The 18,373-nt window shown below is 44.0% G+C and overlaps 1 protein-coding gene across 2 annotated transcripts in view; it reads left to right on the plus strand.

Moving 5' to 3' along the window:
• The first annotated feature begins 4,504 nt into the window (after positions 1-4,504).
• Positions 4,505-18,373, plus strand: part of NFATC4 (nuclear factor of activated T cells 4) — a 90,537-nt gene continuing 76,668 nt past the window's right edge. Inside the window, exons 1-2 of one of the 2 annotated variants that reach the window (XM_056528157.1) lie at positions 11,639-11,951; positions 13,489-13,581. In XM_056528157.1, coding sequence (XP_056384132.1) covers positions 11,843-11,951; positions 13,489-13,581 — 202 coding nt within the window. In that variant the 5' untranslated portion in view covers positions 11,639-11,842. Of the gene's footprint in view, positions 4,547-11,638; positions 11,952-13,488; positions 13,582-18,373 lie in introns of those variants that run through there. The other variant, XM_056528160.1, reaches the window with a different exon arrangement.

The raw sequence follows: 18,373 nt of genomic DNA on the forward strand, positions 1-18,373 counted from the left end.
TTTTTAAATCAGTTTTGACCTATTATTTATCTTTGAGGGAACACCCCTTTTACATGTTCTTGCTGAATAGTTAGAGTCCATGCCATCACAGCAGATTGCTCAAGGTGTCCCTGTCATTTCAAAAAATGTTTGACATGGCAGGGAGAAGAATGTGGTAGCGCGCTTCTCTCACCCATTGGTAGGACGAACCTGCTATCATTATCCACATTTTGTACTATTTTAAATGTATTCGATAAAATTGTATGATTGTATATGCAAAATAAATGAAATTTACTGTTTTATTAATACATGTGTTATGAATTTATTTGGGTACTAAACTGCTATGGCATGTAGGGTATATATATTGGCTTTTCCGGTAGCCTTGTGTCACTGTGGGTGACACTGAGCGGTGTTTTTGGTTGTACAGATACCAAGCAAGCAGCAACAGTCTGGTATTACCTTAGTGGATAATGTGGTAGTATTTGGGAGTTAGTGCTAGCAGTTTTGGGGGCTATCGCTGAGCCCCGGATTAGTAATGGATTCCATCTATAAGACGGCTTCCTCCAATAAGCCTGAAAATTAAATAAAAAATACATCTGGAAAAATTTATTTGAAAAACACTCCCCCCACAAAGCCCTCATTAGCCATTTTATTAAAAGAAAAAATGAAAATGCTGGTCATCGACATAGTCTATGAAATCCAATGTAGTGCACAGGATACATAGATCTGAAATAAGAAGAAGAAAAAATGACAAAATATGGGTAAGTACACTTTTAGCATAATGCAATGTCTTCCCAGACAGGAAGCCTCCCATTGCAGCAAAACTACAACTGTAGTTTTGCTACTATTGGTTATTGAGTTTTAGTATAGCAACAGTCGGGACGTTGGTGGGCGGAGTCTTGCTTTGCTGCGCTGAGGCCGGAGTTTACGTCAAGAAAGAAGACAGCGTAGCGCCAACAGGCACATAAACAATAGTGAAGCCACAAAAAAAAAAAAAATGGCTCGGTACGTTACCCACCCCAAAATGTGCATGAAGCTGTATTATTTTGGATGTTTCTTTTTTTTTTTAAGGAAAAATTTTAGTGCCACATATGGGTTATTTCCGTAGTCTGTAAAAATTCTTACACAATTATTTAGTACCTTATTCTATTTTAACACATTTATATTTATATAGTGGGTACGTCAGCATGTACGTGTCCTAAAAATAACAAGGTATGCAGTGTGTATTTTCAACCTTAAAATTTATAGAGTTATTAGTTATATAATAATTTTTTCTATAATTAAGATTAATTGAGTAGCTTTGTTTCATGATGCAGAACAAGAACAGTTGTTAAAGTGGGTGTTAATGTCCTTTTCTGCAGACGTATGCACTTTCTGTAAGCCAGGTTGGACCTGGAATACATATGTAACTTTTAAATGGAGATGCAACTTTTTTTCTTCATAAATAGTGACTATCGCATTTGATAAATACATGACCACTGCAAAGTAAAAAAAAAAAAGAATAAAATACTACGTGAGCAGATTTTCAGAAATGTGCTTTGGAATAAGGAAAAATCTAAATGTCGCAGCATGTATAGAAAAGTCGCACTTGTGCAAGTACGTGCGACTTTTTTACACAAAAAAAATCTACTATGGAGCTTGATAAATCTCCTTTATAATTCTGACTTCATTGATCCACTGGACACATAAAACCAACTAAATCTGACTGTATCGAGATGGGAGAGTAAAAAAGGTATATAAAGATAGCTAAATGTTTACACTTTTTTTTCAGATTTTTTTTTTCCTGTAACATAAATGCTGCTGATTGCAGACAGTAACATAGTTGGGGTACAGTCAGGGCCTGACTGGGTGTGAAAACCAGCCCTGGAAAAAATTACATACCAGCCCCATAGTGTTGGGTCATTATACCAGCACTTCGTCATTTTCTTGTTCATAAAAGGTAAAATATATTTCCCCCACATTAGGTGCAGTATAGTCCCCCACATTTGATGCAGTATAGTTCCCCCAACATTAGGTGCACTATAGTTCCCCACATTAGATGCAGTATCGTCCCCCACATTAGATCCAGTATAGTTCCCCACATTAGGTGCAGTATAGTTCCCCCACATTAGGTGCAGTATAGTTCCCCACATTAGGTGCAGTATAGCTCCCCACATTAGGTGTAGTACAGTTCCCCCACAGACATACAGCCTTCAACCATATACAGTGTATGGCTGGAGGCTGTATGCCTGTTTGCTACCCCACTTCAGTATTCCGACCACCGCTCCGGGGTCATGATCTACTGCTATGGCCTATGGGTAGATCATGACCTCGGAATACTGAAGATGACGTGCCGCTGGTCACTTACCATATGCGCTCATCCTCCTCACCGCTCTGCTCTGTTACTATGGGTGCATGCACGGGATGTCAGTGACGTCCCTGTGTGCGCTACCTCCCGGAGGCCCCCGAGTTTTTAAAGTTAGCGCGGGGCCGGTGGCCGCAGAGATGTAACCGGAGCAACCTTGTGTCCCAAAAAGATTTTTCGGGACACAGGGATGTCCCTAATGTGACGCAGCCACATCTCAAATCGGCGACATGTCCGGCGGCCCACAGGGAAATTTCACCGGTAGGCCAGTCCGGGCCTGGGTACAGTTAGACATTACAATCTTCTTACATCAACTATCAGCAATGGGTGACTTTAAAATTGTTTCCACCAGACAGCTGGAACATAAGAAAAGAAAAAGGCACTATGGGTAGTTCTTGATAGATATGCATAATTTATTAGCCCTGCCACCATACAAAGACCAAATAATACTGCTATATCATGACTACATATTACCATCACATGGTCAAATACATTAACCAAATAGTGACTACATAGTTACACAAGTTCCCTACTGCTCCGCAGCTGATCGTACAACACAGAATGTGTGCCAGGGTGATCTGTGATACAGGTTGTACTATGAACAAATTAGTTTCCATATTTGATTAAACTAATAATACTGAGATAAAGACCAGTTACATGTTACCGATCTCACCACTGATTAGTAATGCTTTAAAGGCTCCGGTTACACAATTAAAAAGTTAAACAGATTTGTAAATTACTTCTATTAAAAAATCTTAATCCTTCCAGTACTTATTTGCTGCTGAATACTACAGAGGAAATTATTATCTTTTTGGAACACAGTGCTCTCTGCTGACATCATGACCACAGTGCTCTCTGCTGACATCTCTGTCCATTTTAGGAACTGTCCAGAGCAGCATCCAAAAAGAAAAGAATTTCCTCTGTAGTATTCAGAAGCTAATAAGTACTGGAAGTATTAAGATTTTTTAATAGAAGTCATTAACAAATCTGTTAAAATTTCTGGCTCCAGTTGAAAAAAAAAAGTTCCCCTTTAACCCCTTAAGGACTCAGACAATTTAATTTTTACGTTTTCCTTTTTTCCTCCTAGCCTTCAAAAAATCATAACTCTTTTATATTTTCATCCACAGACTAGTATTAGGGCTTGTTTTTTGTGCGACCAGTTGTCCATTGTAATGCCATCACTCACTTTACCGTAAAATGTATGGCGCAACCAAAAAAATTCTATTTGTGTGGGAAATTTAAAAGAAAACTATCCCGTCCTCCAGGGACGTGCACAGACATTTTGGAGTGCAGGGGCTGAAGTAAAAAAAGAGGGCACTTCTCATCATTTAAAAAATGTCTGCCAGACTTAATGGGCTGCGGCCCAGGGACACAGTGGACCCTTGACATTCCTAGCCCCCATAAAAGTTGGTGCTTTTGTAAAATAAAGTCAAGAACAGTTTCTATGAAGGTCTGCCATGTGTATATACACTTTGGCTGTGCTGTCAGTCTTATTTACAGAAAACATGTGACAGCTGCACTATAATATACTGTATTATAGAGGAGATTCATCAAAACCTGTGCAGAGAAAGAGCAGTGCAGTCGCCCATAGCAACCAATAAGATCGCTGCTTTCATTTTGCAGAAGGCTTTTCCTCTGCAAAGGTTTAAATAAATCTCCCCCTATATGCCCCGGTCTGACCTCTATATAACAGAACGGGCACTGTATCTGGCCTCACCCAGCACCAATCACCAATTAACCAGCACCCATCCCCAATCACCCAGCACCCATCCCCAATCACCCATCAGCCAGCACCTATCCCCAATCACCCATCACCAATCACCCAGCACCCATCACCCAGCACCTATCCCCAATCACCCATCACCAATCACCCAGCACCCATCACCCACCACCCATCAACCAGCACCCATCCCCAATCACCCAGCACCCATCCCCAATCACCCAGCACCAATCCCCAATCACCCATCACCCAGCACCCACCTTATGCAGGAATCTCCACACAGCTCTGGATCTTACACTGAAGAGATGGACACCACACAAATATATACTTACATGCTGCAATATACAAGTTGGCAAAAAAAGAGTTATGAATATACAAAGATGGCCAGGCATAGCACAGCATACAGGATGGAGGCAAGGAAGCTCCGCCTCCATTGTGCACAAGACTGAATTTGCATACTAGCAATGTGGGGCAATACCTAGAAAACAGCTGGTCCACATTTAGTAAGTATAACATTATCTTTCTCCTGTTCTGTAACCTAGTGTATTGGGTTTAGTGCGAGTAAACAGCCTGTCAGTTTCCCTTTAATTATATACCGTACCCCCCTTAATGATCTATATATTGTGCCACCATTCATCTATTAATTCCCTATATACTGTGCCACCATTAATGAACTATATACTGTGCCACTATTAATTAACTATACTGTGCCACCATTAACGATCTATACTCAGTGCCAGCATACATAAAAATATAATGTTCCAATATAATGAAATATATACTGTGCTTCCATAAATTCCCTATATACTGTGCTTACATTCCTCTATTAGTTCCCTAATAATGTGCTTCAATCAATACAAACAAGCACATAACATAAAGGCGCATACAGTACATAGGTAATATACACACATACATAGAGACACTTTGACAGACACATATAACATGGAATATATACTAAAAGATATAGCCAATAAGCACATCATACATACAGGTACACACATACAATCACTCACAAATATATACACACACATATACATACATTCACTCGCTTACATTATATATATATATATATATATATATATATATATATATATGCGTGTGTGTGTGTGTGTGTGTGAGCAAGTTAATCTATGTGTGTGTGTGTGTGTGTATATACGGTATATATATACAGTATGTATATAAATATATATATATATATATATACACACACACACAGATTCACTTGCTCACATATATATATATATATATATATACACACACACACATATATATGTGTGTGTGAGCAATTGAATCTATGTGTGTGTGTGTGTGTGTGTGTATATATATATATATATATATATATATATATATATATATATATATACAGTATGTATATATATATATATATATATATATATATATATATTTATACACACACACAGACTCACTTGCTCACATATATACACACACATATACATAGATTCACTTGCTCACATATATATAGGCACATACATAGAGATACACACACACACATATATATACACATCATACAGACACACTGACATACAATCACTCATATATACACACTCACAGTCACTTACACTAAGGCCCCAGCCATCCCTCTCTGCACAGGCACATACATAAAGATACACATACACACACAATATCACTCACTCATATTTTCAGCTACTTACAGTAAGTAAGGGCACCATCCCCCTCTGCATAGACTGAAGTTTGTGGCCGGGCAGACTGTGGGCGGGGCTTCTCTCTGCCTCCTCTGCTCCTGTCTCCTCAGTGTGGAGAGTAGCAGAGAAATAGCTGATAATGACAGGGGGAGTGGCGCCCCCTTCCTGCAGGGAGGGCACAGCACCCTCCATTAAACCACATACAAATCTCCCCAGCAATGGATCCTTTTAACTGCACCTATCACCCAGAGTCTGTAGCTCCTTTTGTGAGGGCACTATAGGGGCAGGTGAGGAAAAGGGGCAGGGGCTCCAGCCCCCTTTTACCCCTATGTGTGCACGTCCCTACCGTCCTCCTATCTCGACCTCCAACTATCCCTCCTCCTATCCCGCCCTCCTATCCTGTCCTCATATCTCAACCTCCTATCTCGACCTCCTATCCCGACCATCCCGTCCTCCTATCTCGACCTCCTATCTCGACCTCCTATCCCGACCTCCTATCTCGACCTCCTATCCCGTCCTCCTATCGCATCCTCCTATCCTGACCTCTGATCCCGACCTCCTATCCCGTCCTCCTATCTCGACCTCCTATCTCGACTTCCTAACCCTCCTATCCCGACCTCCTATCACGACCTCCTATCCCCTCCTCATATCCCGTCCTCCTATCCTGCCCTCCTATCCTGTCCTCATATCTCAACCTCCTATCTTGACCTCCTATCCCGACCTCCTATCCCGTCCTCCTATATCGACCTCCTATCTCGACCTCCAATCCTGACCTTATCGAAATATCTCCAGCCGTTTGGAAGTTATGCAGTAACATATATTTCTCATAGACTTGTATGGGACATCAAATCCTGTAAGGCTGGGTTCCCATTACATCTTCCCCCATACGGGAGCGCATACGGCAGGGGAGAGCTAAAAACTTGCGCTCCCGAATGCCTTTCTATGCGGTCGGCTCATTAAAATGAATTACATATGGAAGCAGTGGCGTTGCTAGGGTTGGTGTCACCCGGTGCGGTAGAAAATGGTGTCACCCCATACCTTCCTCCCCCTCCCCTCAGTAAGTTTTTAGCCTGTTGTGACAGACACCACTGTTGTAGCGCATTGTGAGAAATTCCAGTATAATAATCAGATATACCAGTTGCCACAGAATGGGAAAGTGTTAAAGAAGTTTTCACCATTTAAATATACAGCTCCCAGAATTACTTAAAGGGGTACTCCACTGGAAAACATTTACTTTTATATCAACTGGTGCCAGAAAGTTAAACAGATTTTTAAATTACTTCTATTTAAAATCTTAATACTTACAGTACTTATAAGCTGGTGTATGCTCCACAGGAAGTTGCGTAGTTCTTTCCAATCTGACCACAGTGCTATTTGCTGACACCTCTGTCCATGTCAGGAACTGTCCAGAGCAGGATAGGTTTGCTATGGGGATTTGCTCCTACTATGGACAGTTCTTGACATGGACAGAGGTGTCAGCATAGAGCACTGTGGTCAGACAGAAAAGAAATTAAAAAAGAAAATAACTTCCTGTGAATCGCTTATACAGCAGCTAATAAGTACTGGAAGGATTAAGATTTTTAAATAGAAGTAATTTACAAATCTGTTTAACTTTGTAGCACCAGTTGATTAAAAAAAAATGTTTTCCAGTAGAGTACCCCTTTATGCAGTGGTGAGGTTATGCTGGGAGTTGTAGTTTCACTGACCATAACTGTAGAACTGACAAGCGACTACAGCTCTGATAGGACACAAAGAGGAGAATACACAATGATATCAGTGACGTCTTCTCTATAGTGAGGAGAATACACAATGATATCAGTGACTACAGGAGACGTCTTCTCTATAGTGAGGAGAATACACAATGATATCAGTGACTACAGGTGACGTCTTCTCTATAGTGAGGAGAATACACAGTGATATCAGTGACTACAGGTGACGTCTTCTCTATAGGGAGGAGAATACACAATGATATCAGTGACTACAGGAGACGTCTTCTCTATAGTCTTCCCTTATCTAATTCAGATGGTACATACCGCCTGGTCCAGCTAAAACTTCTGTCTGTAGAATGTGACGCCCAGACGTCTCCTCACTATGTCAGCGCATTCTCATCCTCTATATGAAAACAATTATTATTATAAACCTGCCAGACACTGTATCCTCTAAATATAATACTACTATACACTATACTCTTTGATTATAAACTTTCCATACACCGTACCCACTGAATATAATACTACCACACTCTGTACATTCTGAATATAATACCAACACATACTGTACACTCTGAATATAAATCTGCCACATACTCTACCCCTGAATATAATACTATCACATACTGTACCCTCTGAATATAATACTACCATATACTGTACCCTCTGAATATAAATCTGCCACATACTGTACCCCTGAATATAATACTATCACACACTGTACCCCTGAATATAATACTATCACATACTGTACCCTCTGAATATAATACCAACACATACTGTACACTCTGAATATATTACTACCACCCACTGCGCCCTCTGAATATAATACTTAAAGATGAGCAAACTACAGTAAATTCAACTCGTCACAAACTTCTCGGCTCGGCAGTTGATGACTTATCCTGCATAAATTAGTTCAGCTTTCCGGTGCTCCCGTGGGCTGGAAAAGGTGTATATTGTCCTAGGAGAATCTTTCCTATGAATGTATCCACCTTTTCCAGCCCACCGGAGCACCTGAAGGCTGAACTAATTTACGCAGGATAAGTCATCAACTGCTGAGCCGACAAGTTCGTGACGAATCGAATTTACTGTAAGTTCGCTCATCTCTAATAATACTACCACAAACTGCGCCCTCTGAATATAATACTACCACCCACTGTGCCCTCTGAATATAACACTACCACAAACTGCGCCCTCTGAATATAACGTTGCCATACAGTGCACCCTCTGAATATAATACCACAACCGCAGTAACACCCCTCAACATCCGTTAGCTGATGCTATTACCACGGGAGGGGGGTATTGGTGGTGTTGCTAGTGGATGATCGGGGTGCTACTACTGGGAGGGGGGGGGGTGTTGCTGAAGGATGATGAGGGTGCTACTGGCCATCCCCCCTGGCAGTATCACCCCCATCATCCATCGGCAGGATCATCCTCCTTGCAGGAGCACCGCCATCATCCACCATCAGGATCTGCTGATGGAGGTGCTGCTGGGGGGGGGTAGTTGCTGGCGGATGATGATGGTGCTACTGCCAGGGGGGGGAGCATTAGGTAGGTAGCAGTTTCCCCACATTAGGTAGCATCTTTTCCCCACATTAGGCAGCATAGATTCCCCACATTTGGTACCAGTTTCCCCACATTAGGTAGGTACCAGTTACCCCACATTAGGTAGCAATTTCCCCATATTAGGTAGCACAGATTCCCCACATTAGGTAGCAGTTTCCCCACATTCGGTAGCACAGATTCCCCACATTAGCTAGCATAGACTCCCCACATTAGGTAGCATAGGCTCCGCACATTAGGTATCATATACTCCGCAGATTAGGTAGCATAGACTCCCCACATTAGGTAGCATAGACTCCCCACATTAGGCCGCAGGTTCCCCACAATGCGTCAAAGTCTCCCCACACACACACACACACACACACATGCACACACACAAAAAAAAAACACATACAACACAGAGAGACACACACACAAACACACAGTCAGAGAGACACACAGTCACAGACAGACACACAGTCACACACACACACACAGAGTCACACACACACACACACACACACACACAGAGTCACACAAACACACAGTCACACACAGAGTCACACAAATACACAGAGTCACACACACAGAGAGTCACACAAACACAAACAGTCACACACACACACACACAAACATAGATAGAGACAGACATACACACTCACCCATCCAGCGCAGCGATCCTTCTCACCGGGCGCAATGCGAGTGACGTAACTGACGTCCCCCTGCGCGGCCATGCGGTGTGACGTCAGGCCGGCCCAGACGTGGGAGCGGAGGCCGGGCACAATACTGGTGAAGGTGAGGGGGGGGCGTGATGACGGACGGGCGCACTGAAAGGGGGGGGTGCTAACGGACGGGCGCACCGCACACACAGCACAGGGGGGTGTGTGCTGACGGATGGGAGGCCGGTCGGGCACATAGGGGGGTGTCAGTGTAGCTGGGGAGGGGGTGTGGGTGCTGCGGAGCGTCTTGGTGTCACCCCATTAGGTTGGTGTCACCCGGTGCGGGCCGCACCCCCTGCACCCGGGTCGCAACGCCACTGTATGGAAGCGCATAGAAAGGCATTCGGGAGCGCAAGTTTTTAGCTCTCCTCTGCCGTATGCGCTCCCGTATGGGGGAAAATGTAATGGGAACCCAACCTAATACTGGAGTTTTAGTGCAGATTTTAACTCAATGGGAAATGTTAGAAGTCAATTTGGCAGCAGATTTGCAATATAAATTGACATGCTACAAAAATCCACACTGCAATGAAATTCCTCAATGGTTCCGAGCAGATTTTTTTTTCCACATCATGTAAAAGAAATTTTCCAAAATTTCACTCACAATACTGCTACTGTAATATGCTGCAGATTTTCTGCATGAAATTTCACTGAAGAAAATATGCTATTTACCCATCCTGTGGGTAAGTAGCCATAGAAGTAAGTAGTATGTTAGCTAATACTATGGACACTATAGAAATTCCGCTCAGAATAATTCCTTCCTTTAGGTGTGCGTTCACACTGAGGAATAGGAGAGGAATCCTCATGTAAAAATTCCACAGCGGAATTTATGTGAGGAAAGAGCGGAATATAGGAGGAAACTTTTTTTTTTTTTTGCTGGACTACAACCACCAATTGGAATTTCCCTTTTTATTTATTTCTTTTTCGTGCAGAATTTCTGCATGAATTCCACACAAATTCCAGGCGAATTCTGCACGGATTTTGCGAAAAATTCAGTGCGGAAATTATTTCAAGCGGAAACATTTTTATCATTGACTGCAATGGACTTCTGTCGCATATTCCACTAGAAGAATTCCGCGAGCGGAATTTACACAGTGCAAACAGTGCAGAGTGAAATACATTGAAGTCAATGGCAAAGCAGATGTTAATTATTTCTAAGCGGAGAGTTCAAGAGGAATTACGCTGTATGCTAACAGCTGAATTTTGTGACAGAATTTCAACTGCGGATATTCCAAACATGTTCCTTCTTTTCGCCAGGAACTGCATCGCTGTCCCTGGCGGGCAGTGCTAAATATCTGCGCTGACATTAGCGCCAATTCCAGTGACGCCTGCTGCACATGGAATCTCCTCCTGCCGGAATTTCTCCGTAGTATGCAAGGTCCCTAAGAATTTTTCAAACAGCTTTGGAAACATGAGGGGAGATTTATCAAAACCTGAAAAAAACCTGAGGAAAATTTGCCCAGTTGCCCATAGCAACCAATCAGAATGCTTTTTTCATTTCTAACAAGGCCTCTGCAAAATGAAAGAAGCGAGCTGATTGGTTGCTATGGGCAACTGGGCAACTTTTCCTCTGGACAGGTTTTGATCAATCTCCCCCATGATGTACTCAAAGAAAGAAAAGTACCCCAAGTGACAAATTCCAAGAACTCATACAGAATCCATGTTTTTTTGAATGTTTTTGTATACAGTGACCCCTCGACCTACGATGGCCCCAACATACGATAATTTCAACATGCGATGGCCTCTCAGAGGCCATCGCATGTTGAAGGCAGCATCAACATACGATGCTTTTGTTTGTCGGTCCCATCGCATAAACAGCTATCCGGCAGCGCAGACTGCTTCAGCTGCCACCTGATATCCGTTTACGGTGCCCCGTGTGGTCCGGTGACGATCACTTACCTGTCCTCGGGGCTCCGGCGCATCCTCTTCAGGATCCCCTGCATCGTCGGCGCTCTCCATCGACGTCATCACGTCGCTGCGCACACCGTCCCGTCATCCAATAGTAGCGACGTGATGGCGGCGACAGAGAGCGCGGATGCCGGGGAAGCAGAGGCCTTGCTGGAGGGTCGGGAACACCTCAGAGACGCGGTGACAGCGATGGACGGTGACATCCAGGGCAGCGGTGATGGTTGGAGCGTCAGGGACACCTCGGGGACGCGGCGACAACAATGGACGGCGACATCACGGGTGGCGGTGACGGTCGGAGCGTCAGTGACACCTCGGGGACGTGGCAACAGCAATGGACGGCGACATCGCGGGCAGCGGTGACGGGGACAGGTGAGTACAACTTCCTCTAACGGTGGTCTTCAACCTGCGGACCTCCAGATGTTGCAAAACTACAACTCCCAGCATGCCCGGACAGCCGTTGGCTGTCTGGGCATGCTGGGTGCTGTAGTTTTGCAACATCTGGAGGTCCACAGGTTGTAGACCACTGTCCTATACTTTACATTACACAGATCCCTCAACATGCGATGGTTTCAACAAACGATGGTCCATTTGGAACGGATTACCATCGTATGTTGAGGGACCACTGTATTATCTACTGAAACCTTCATTTGATTCCCAGATATCAGACGTTCGTTTTCCATAGTTTTGTCGAAGTTGTTGAACTTAACAGATGTCTCTTGCTCTTTTCCTTGTTTACATACATGAGAACCAATGAGATGTGATAGGAGCGAGCCAAAGATTCATTACAGTAATAACATCCAGGCCTCTCTGCTTCCAGTGACTGGACACATCAGCATGCAGACTGCAGGCGAGAGACAGAGGCAGGGAGGAAAACAAAAGATGGGGGAACTCAGCATTTAATAGATTTGTCTCCTGACGGGGGGGGGAAGTAGGAAAAGAAAAGTTTATGTAACTTCTTTCAAGAAACATTTATTACTAGTACTGGAAACTACGAAAAGTAAAGATGACATAGGAGAAGCTGGTTAATAGCTGGCACACCACTGCTGTCCCGTCCGCAGCTGCACTCTTTCCTTTAATGTTCCTTTTACAATTTGGACGTAAAGAGGCACGGCTCTGTCCTCAGCATCCCACCAGCCAATTGACAGTCTGCCTATCCAATGATATAGGAAGGTGGGAGCCTTCCTGGCCAACCAAGGCACATCCTGTCAAAAGCCTGGATCTTTTAAAACAAACATCCCTTCCAGTGACATACTGTATTTTTAGAGGGAGAGAGAGCAGAGGCCAGGACTAGGAAAAAAAAAAAAAGATTGGAATGATGTCAGTACAGGCTACAGCCAATTGCAAATGTCAAGGGGCGGCGCTGGAAACGTTCCTTTCTTCTTTTTGGGTTTTCCCTGCCCTGGAACAAAAAAAAAAAAAAAATCTATAATAAGTTTCCCATTTAAAAAAAAAAAAAAAAAAAAACAGAGGGAAAAATTTGGGAGTGAGGAATGCTGAGGCTGAGCAGTGGAGAGGACAAGAACAGGAGGGGAGCTAGGGATACTAGCATCTGCAGGAGGAATCCCCCCCCTCTGTCTGTCTTTCTGTATTTATATATTCCTCCTGTATATACAGTAACGTGCTTCATTCCTCTCCTTTTGTATCTGCACGCTCACATGTTCCCTGCTTTCCCCTGCTAGCTCTTGTCTCCAGCTTCTGTTGGACTCCACACAACTTTTCCACACTTTGGTCCTCACCTCCAATTTATTTTCTCCTATCCGTCATATTACTGCGCTGTGCACTTTTTACCTTTCTTTCAGAGACTTTCTCCTAATATCCCGATCGCCCGTTTCACTTTATTTCGTATATATAGTCCTATTTATTCTTATAATCTCCTGACTTTCCGCACGCTTCCAAATGGGGACAGCTATTTGCCAAGATGGGGACTTAGATTTTCGCCTGATTTTTGGTGAAGAAGATTCCGATTCGCCATCGCCCAGGAGTACTCTGCACACAGCTGGTAAGTAAGTGATATAGTACCGATTGGGGCTGAACAACAAAAAAAAAAAAAAAAAAACAAGGCTTGTAATTTTTTACTAAGTGCCTTATTTTATCTTGATATTGCTGCCTCTATATCAGTTTGTCTATGCATATGAATGTTAAGCACCTTTCTAACCTCTATTTTACGTTTCTTCCTATGGGGACCTGTATTGGGGACATCATTTCAGCGTTAATCTGAGTTGTATTCTATAGAAATAGCCAGACATGTGAACTGTAAAACAATAGGGAGAACAGTATAAAGCAGTGGTCTTCAACCTGCGGACCTCCAGATGTTGCAAAACTACAACTCCCAGCAGCCGTTGGCTGTCCGGGCATGCTGGGAGTTGTAGTTTTGCAACATCTGGAGGTCCGCAGGTTGAAGACCACGCATCTGGACTGACAGATAGCAGACTATAAGAAGAAAAAAGTAAGCATCTAAGTAGAATAAACTTTATCTATAGATATATTCTATTTAATTTATATGACAATTACGTTTAAAATGCATTATACATATTCTAGAACAGAAGAAAGGATGAGGGGGCAGAGACTGGATCCATTATATGATATAATCAGATAGCTAAATACTGCATAAAGTTACATTTTTAGGCCTGTGATAAAGGACCATAAATCTAGATCAGTCATAGCTGCCCAATGGCAAACGACAGGAACAATCACGATCCAGGCTACTAGTCATTGAATGAAGCATTGTCTGTGACTAATGTCAATCTCAGTGCAGGGCAGGCAGTGTGAAACAAAGCAGAAAAATACAATAGGTCTGGCAGATGAGGTATGGTACATCTAACTAAGGGAACCGTACATATTGTATTATTTTTACTATTATTATGATGATGATGATGATGATGATGAATGATGATAATAAAAAATGTATATTTATCTAAAAGAAAATTCACAATAAGTCCCATAGGAAATAAACACAGATCATTCCGATCTTACTTTTCACAAGAATAAAATACCACCACAGTGATAAGGTGTAGTTACACCCTACACTGTAGATCTAGATCAGACACTTAACCAAATGCCTCCACTGTGGGTTGGATATCAGGATGTGGTTTTTTATATAACAAATATGGGTCACAGACCTGGGAACACTATGTACTAAATCAGATAAGAACTTGACAGTGATATGTATTAGTCCGTTTCCAGATAAAACATTCAATAAAAAGTCTGTTCTCGGTAAGGCTGCATTCACACCACGTTTTTGCAATACAGTTCCCGTATCAGGTTTTTGATGAAAAACTGATTCCACAAAAACGGACTAAACTGTATCAAAACTTGTGTACAAATTTTAACCCGTATACAGTTAAAAACCGTATACAGTTTAGAAAATGATGTCCGGTTGCATCCGTTTTTAAGAAAAAAACATATACGTTTTTAACTTTTCACTCCATTTTGAATAAAGTTTCACTTTTTTGATTGAAATTCCAAGAAAAAAAAACTGTGCAAAGTCGAAAACCATATAATGAAAACCGGATGGAACCGTATGCACATACAGTTCTGTACGGTTCCCATTGACTCCCATGTTTTAAAAAAACTTATACGGTTTAATACAGTTTTTCACCCGGATCAAAAACCGTGGTAGGCTATGGTTTTGGGTACGGTAGAAAAACCGACAAAACCGTACCGGTTGCAAAACGGACTCAATCTGATGCATCTTTTGACATATGGTTTTCAATGGAGAGTCAATGCATATGGTTTTCAATACGTTTCCATATGGTTTTCACATAGAAAACGTATACGGGAACTGTATTGCAAAAACGTGATGTGAATGCACCCTAACTTATAATTGTTACATATTGTACTGCAATGTGTTTTATCACAAAGGCAGTCAGAGAAAAAAATTCATTATGGATTTGCTTATTTTAAGTAAAACAGGCGGAAAAGATTTTTTTTTCTGTGCCAGAGAAAGCTGGGTTACCATGTAGCTACCATTACAGCTCTTCTAAGAGTTGTCAACCAAGTCCGATAACACATTTGCCTAGATCTATTGTCATCCATCCCACATTATTGGGTGCCTTCCTTTGAATACATCTTCTATTTTAATGTACATAAATGGAGTCATGTGTTTACATGTGCTCTGTGCATATTATGGCCCTAGTTCATAATATATGGCCCCATAATGCTTCCTTCACACCTAGTATTTTTCGGATTGTAAAAAAGGCCATGCATTTTAATTAGATTTTAACAGTGTTTTTAATGCCGGTTTTTTTACTCTCCAAGTCCTATAGAGCAGGCGTAGAGCATGCAAAAATAAAATGCAAAAAGGGCACAGCCAAAAATGTATATGGTAAACATATAATAGACTATAAGGTAACATCTGGTCGCGTGCATAAAAAATGCCATTAAAAACCTGAAAGAAAAGCTGCAGAGAAATGGGCAAAAAGCGGCCATAACACTGAGTGTGACTACAGATAAGAGCGTGGGGTTCAGGAACAGGTGTTTCTATCCATGACATAGTTAACACAACATGACCTCTGGCCTGAGACTGGTCCTTGTTACGCCGAGCGCTCCGGGTCCCCGCTCCTCCCCGGAGCGCTCGCTTCACTCCCTCCGCTGCAGCGCTCCGGTCACGTCCTCTGACCCGGGGCGCTGCGATCCTGCTGCCAGCCGGGATGCGATTCGCGATGCGGGTAGCGCCCGCTCGCGATGCGCACCCCGGCTCCCCTACCTGACTCGCTCCCCGTCTGTTCTGTCCCGGCGCGCGCGGCCCCGCTCCCTAGGGCGCGCGCGCGCCGGGTCTCTGCGATTTAAAGGGCCACTGCGCCGCTGATTGGCGCAGTGGTTCCAATTAGGGTTTTCACCTGTGCACTTCCCTATATTACCTCACTTCCCTTGCACTCCCTTGCCGGATCTTGTTGCCTTAGTGCCAGTGAAAGCGTTCCTTGTGTGTTCCTTGCCTGTGTTTCCAGACCTTCTGCCGTTGCCCCTGACTACGATCCTTGCTGCCTGCCCCGACCTTCTGCTACGTCCGACCTTGCTTCTGCCTACTCCCTTGTACCGCGCCTATCTTCAGCAGCCAGAGAGGTGAGCCGTTGCTAGTGGATACGACCTGGTCACTACCGCCGCAGCAAGACCATCCCGCTTTGCGGCGGGCTCTGGTGAAAACCAGTAGTGGCTTAGAACCGGTCCACTAGCACGGTCCACGCCAATCCCTCTCTGGCACAGAGGGTCCACTACCTGTCAGCCGGCATCGTGACAGTAGATCCGGCCATGGATCCCGCTGAAGTTCCTCTGCCAGTTGTCGCTGACCTCACCACGGTGGTCGCCCAGCAGTCACAACAGATAGCGCAACAAGGCCAACAGCTGTCTCAACTGACCGTTATGCTACAACAGTTGCTACCACAGCTTCAGCAGTCATCTCCTCCGCCAGCTCCTGCACCTCCTCCGCAGCGAGTGGCCGCTCCTGGGATACGCTTATCCTTGCCGGATAAATTTGATGGGGACTCTAAGTTTTGCCGTGGCTTTCTTTCCCAATGTTCCCTGCATCTGGAGATGATGTCGGACCTGTTTCCCACTGAAAGGTCTAAGGTGGCTTTCGTAGTCAGTCTTCTGTCCGGAAAAGCCCTGTCATGGGCCACACCGCTCTGGGACCGCAATGACCCCGTCACTGCCTCTGTACACTCCTTCTTCTCGGAAATCCGAAGTGTCTTTGAGGAACCTGCCCGAGCCTCTTCTGCTGAGACTGCCCTGTTGAACCTGGTCCAGGGTAATTCTTCCGTTGGCGAGTATGCCGTACAATTCCGTACACTTGCTTCAGAATTGTCCTGGAATAATGAGGCCCTCTGCGCGACCTTCAAAAAAGGCCTATCCAGCAACATTAAAGATGTTCTGGCCGCACGAGAAATTCCTGCTAATCTACATGAACTTATTCACCTAGCCACTCGCATTGACATGCGTTTTTCTGAAAGGCGTCAGGAACTCCGCCAAGATATGGACTCTGTTCGCACGAGGCGTTTCGTCTCCTCGGCTCCTCTCTCCTCTGGTCCCCTGCAATCTGTTCCTGTGCCTCCCGCCGTGGAGGCTATGCAGGTCGACCGGTCTCGCCTGACACCTCAAGAGAGGACACGACGCCGTATGGAGAACCTCTGCCTGTACTGTGCTAGTACCGAACACTTCCTGAGGGATTGTCCTATCCGTCCTCCCCGCCTGGAAAGACGTACGCTGACTCCGCACAAAGGTGAGACAGTCCTTGATGTCTACTCTGCTTCTCCACGTCTTACTGTGCCTGTGCGGATGTCTGCCTCTGCCTTCTCCTTCTCTACAGTGGCCTTCTTGGACTCTGGATCTGCAGGAAATTTTATTTTGGCCTCTCTCGTCAACAGGTTCAACATCCCAGTGACCAGTCTCGCCAGACCCCTCTACATCAATTGTGTAAATAATGAAAGATTGGACTGTACCATACGTTTCCGCACGGAGCCCCTTCTTATGAGCATCGGATCTCATCATGAGAGGATTGAACTTTTGGTCCTCCCCAATTGCACCTCGGAGATTCTCCTTGGACTTCCCTGGCTTCAACTTCATTCCCCAACCCTGGATTGGTCCACTGGGGAGATCAAGAGTTGGGGGTCCTCTTGTTCCAAGAACTGTCTAAAACCGGTTCCCAGTAACCCTTGCCGTAACTCTGTGGTTCCTCCAGTAACCGGTCTCCCTAAGGCCTATATGGACTTCGCGGATGTTTTCTGCAAAAAACAAGCTGAGACTCTACCTCCTCACAGGCCTTATGATTGCCCTATCGACCTCCTCCCGGGTACTAC

The sequence above is a fragment of the Hyla sarda genome, chromosome 1 (assembly GCF_029499605.1).
Source record: "Hyla sarda isolate aHylSar1 chromosome 1, aHylSar1.hap1, whole genome shotgun sequence".
Taxonomy (NCBI): domain Eukaryota; kingdom Metazoa; phylum Chordata; class Amphibia; order Anura; family Hylidae; genus Hyla; species Hyla sarda.